This window comes from Corvus brachyrhynchos, unplaced genomic scaffold (assembly GCF_000691975.1).
Source record: "Corvus brachyrhynchos isolate BGI_N302 unplaced genomic scaffold, ASM69197v1 scaffold219, whole genome shotgun sequence".
Lineage (NCBI taxonomy): Eukaryota > Metazoa > Chordata > Aves > Passeriformes > Corvidae > Corvus > Corvus brachyrhynchos.
Genome location: NW_008240034.1, coordinates 1,815,647 through 1,816,345, shown reverse-complemented (window position 1 = coordinate 1,816,345; position 699 = coordinate 1,815,647). Strand labels below are relative to the sequence as shown.

General features: G+C 68.7%; 1 protein-coding gene across 1 annotated transcript in view; it reads left to right on the top strand.

Moving 5' to 3' along the window:
- The window catches only part of JAK3 (Janus kinase 3), a 14,752-nt gene that overhangs the window by 5,365 nt on the left and 8,688 nt on the right, over positions 1-699 (top strand). The window contains 3 exon segments of the mRNA XM_017743827.1: positions 10-155; positions 237-371; positions 453-537. Of these exon segments, the coding sequence (XP_017599316.1) occupies positions 10-155; positions 237-371; positions 453-537 (366 nt within the window).

Sequence of the window (699 nt, the reverse complement as noted above, 5' to 3'; positions counted from 1 at the left end):
CCTCACGCCCTCCCTCCCCCCTCCTCCCAGAGAAGTCCAACCTGCTGATCGTTCGGAGCGGTGTCCCCTGTCCCCCCGGCTCCCCTCCCGTCCCCCAGTGCCGCAGCCTCCACCAGATGATGTTCCACAAGATCGACCCCCAGAGCCTGACACGGGTACGGGGCGGGTGGGAGCGGGGCCATGGGGGTGGCACAGGGGGGACAGGGACCCCCTGGCGATGTCCCCGTGTCCCCCAGGGCGAGAGCCTGGGCCAGGGCTCCTTCACGCAGATCTACAAAGGCGTCAAACGGGACCAGGACGAGGAGGACGGACCCCGGCAGACCCCGGTGGTGCTCAAGGTCATGGACAGCAGCCACCGCAACTGCCTGGAGGTGAGGGGGTGGCAGTGCCACCTCCAGGATGTCACCTGGGGGGCCCTAAGGCGCGCCCTGAGCCGCTTGTCCCTGTCGCAGTCCTTCCTGGAGGCCGCCAGCACCATGAGCCAGCTCTCCCACAAGCACCTGGTGCTGCTGCACGGCGTCAGCCTCGGCAAGGACAGTGAGTGTCCGGCGGGGCCGCGGCCACGGGGCCACCTGGGCACCTCCTGACCCCTTTGTGGGCACTCTCTGACCCCTTTGTGGGCACCTCCTGACCCCTTTGTGGGCACCCTCTGACCCCTTTGTGGGCACTCTCTGACCCCTTTGTGGGCACCCCCTGCCC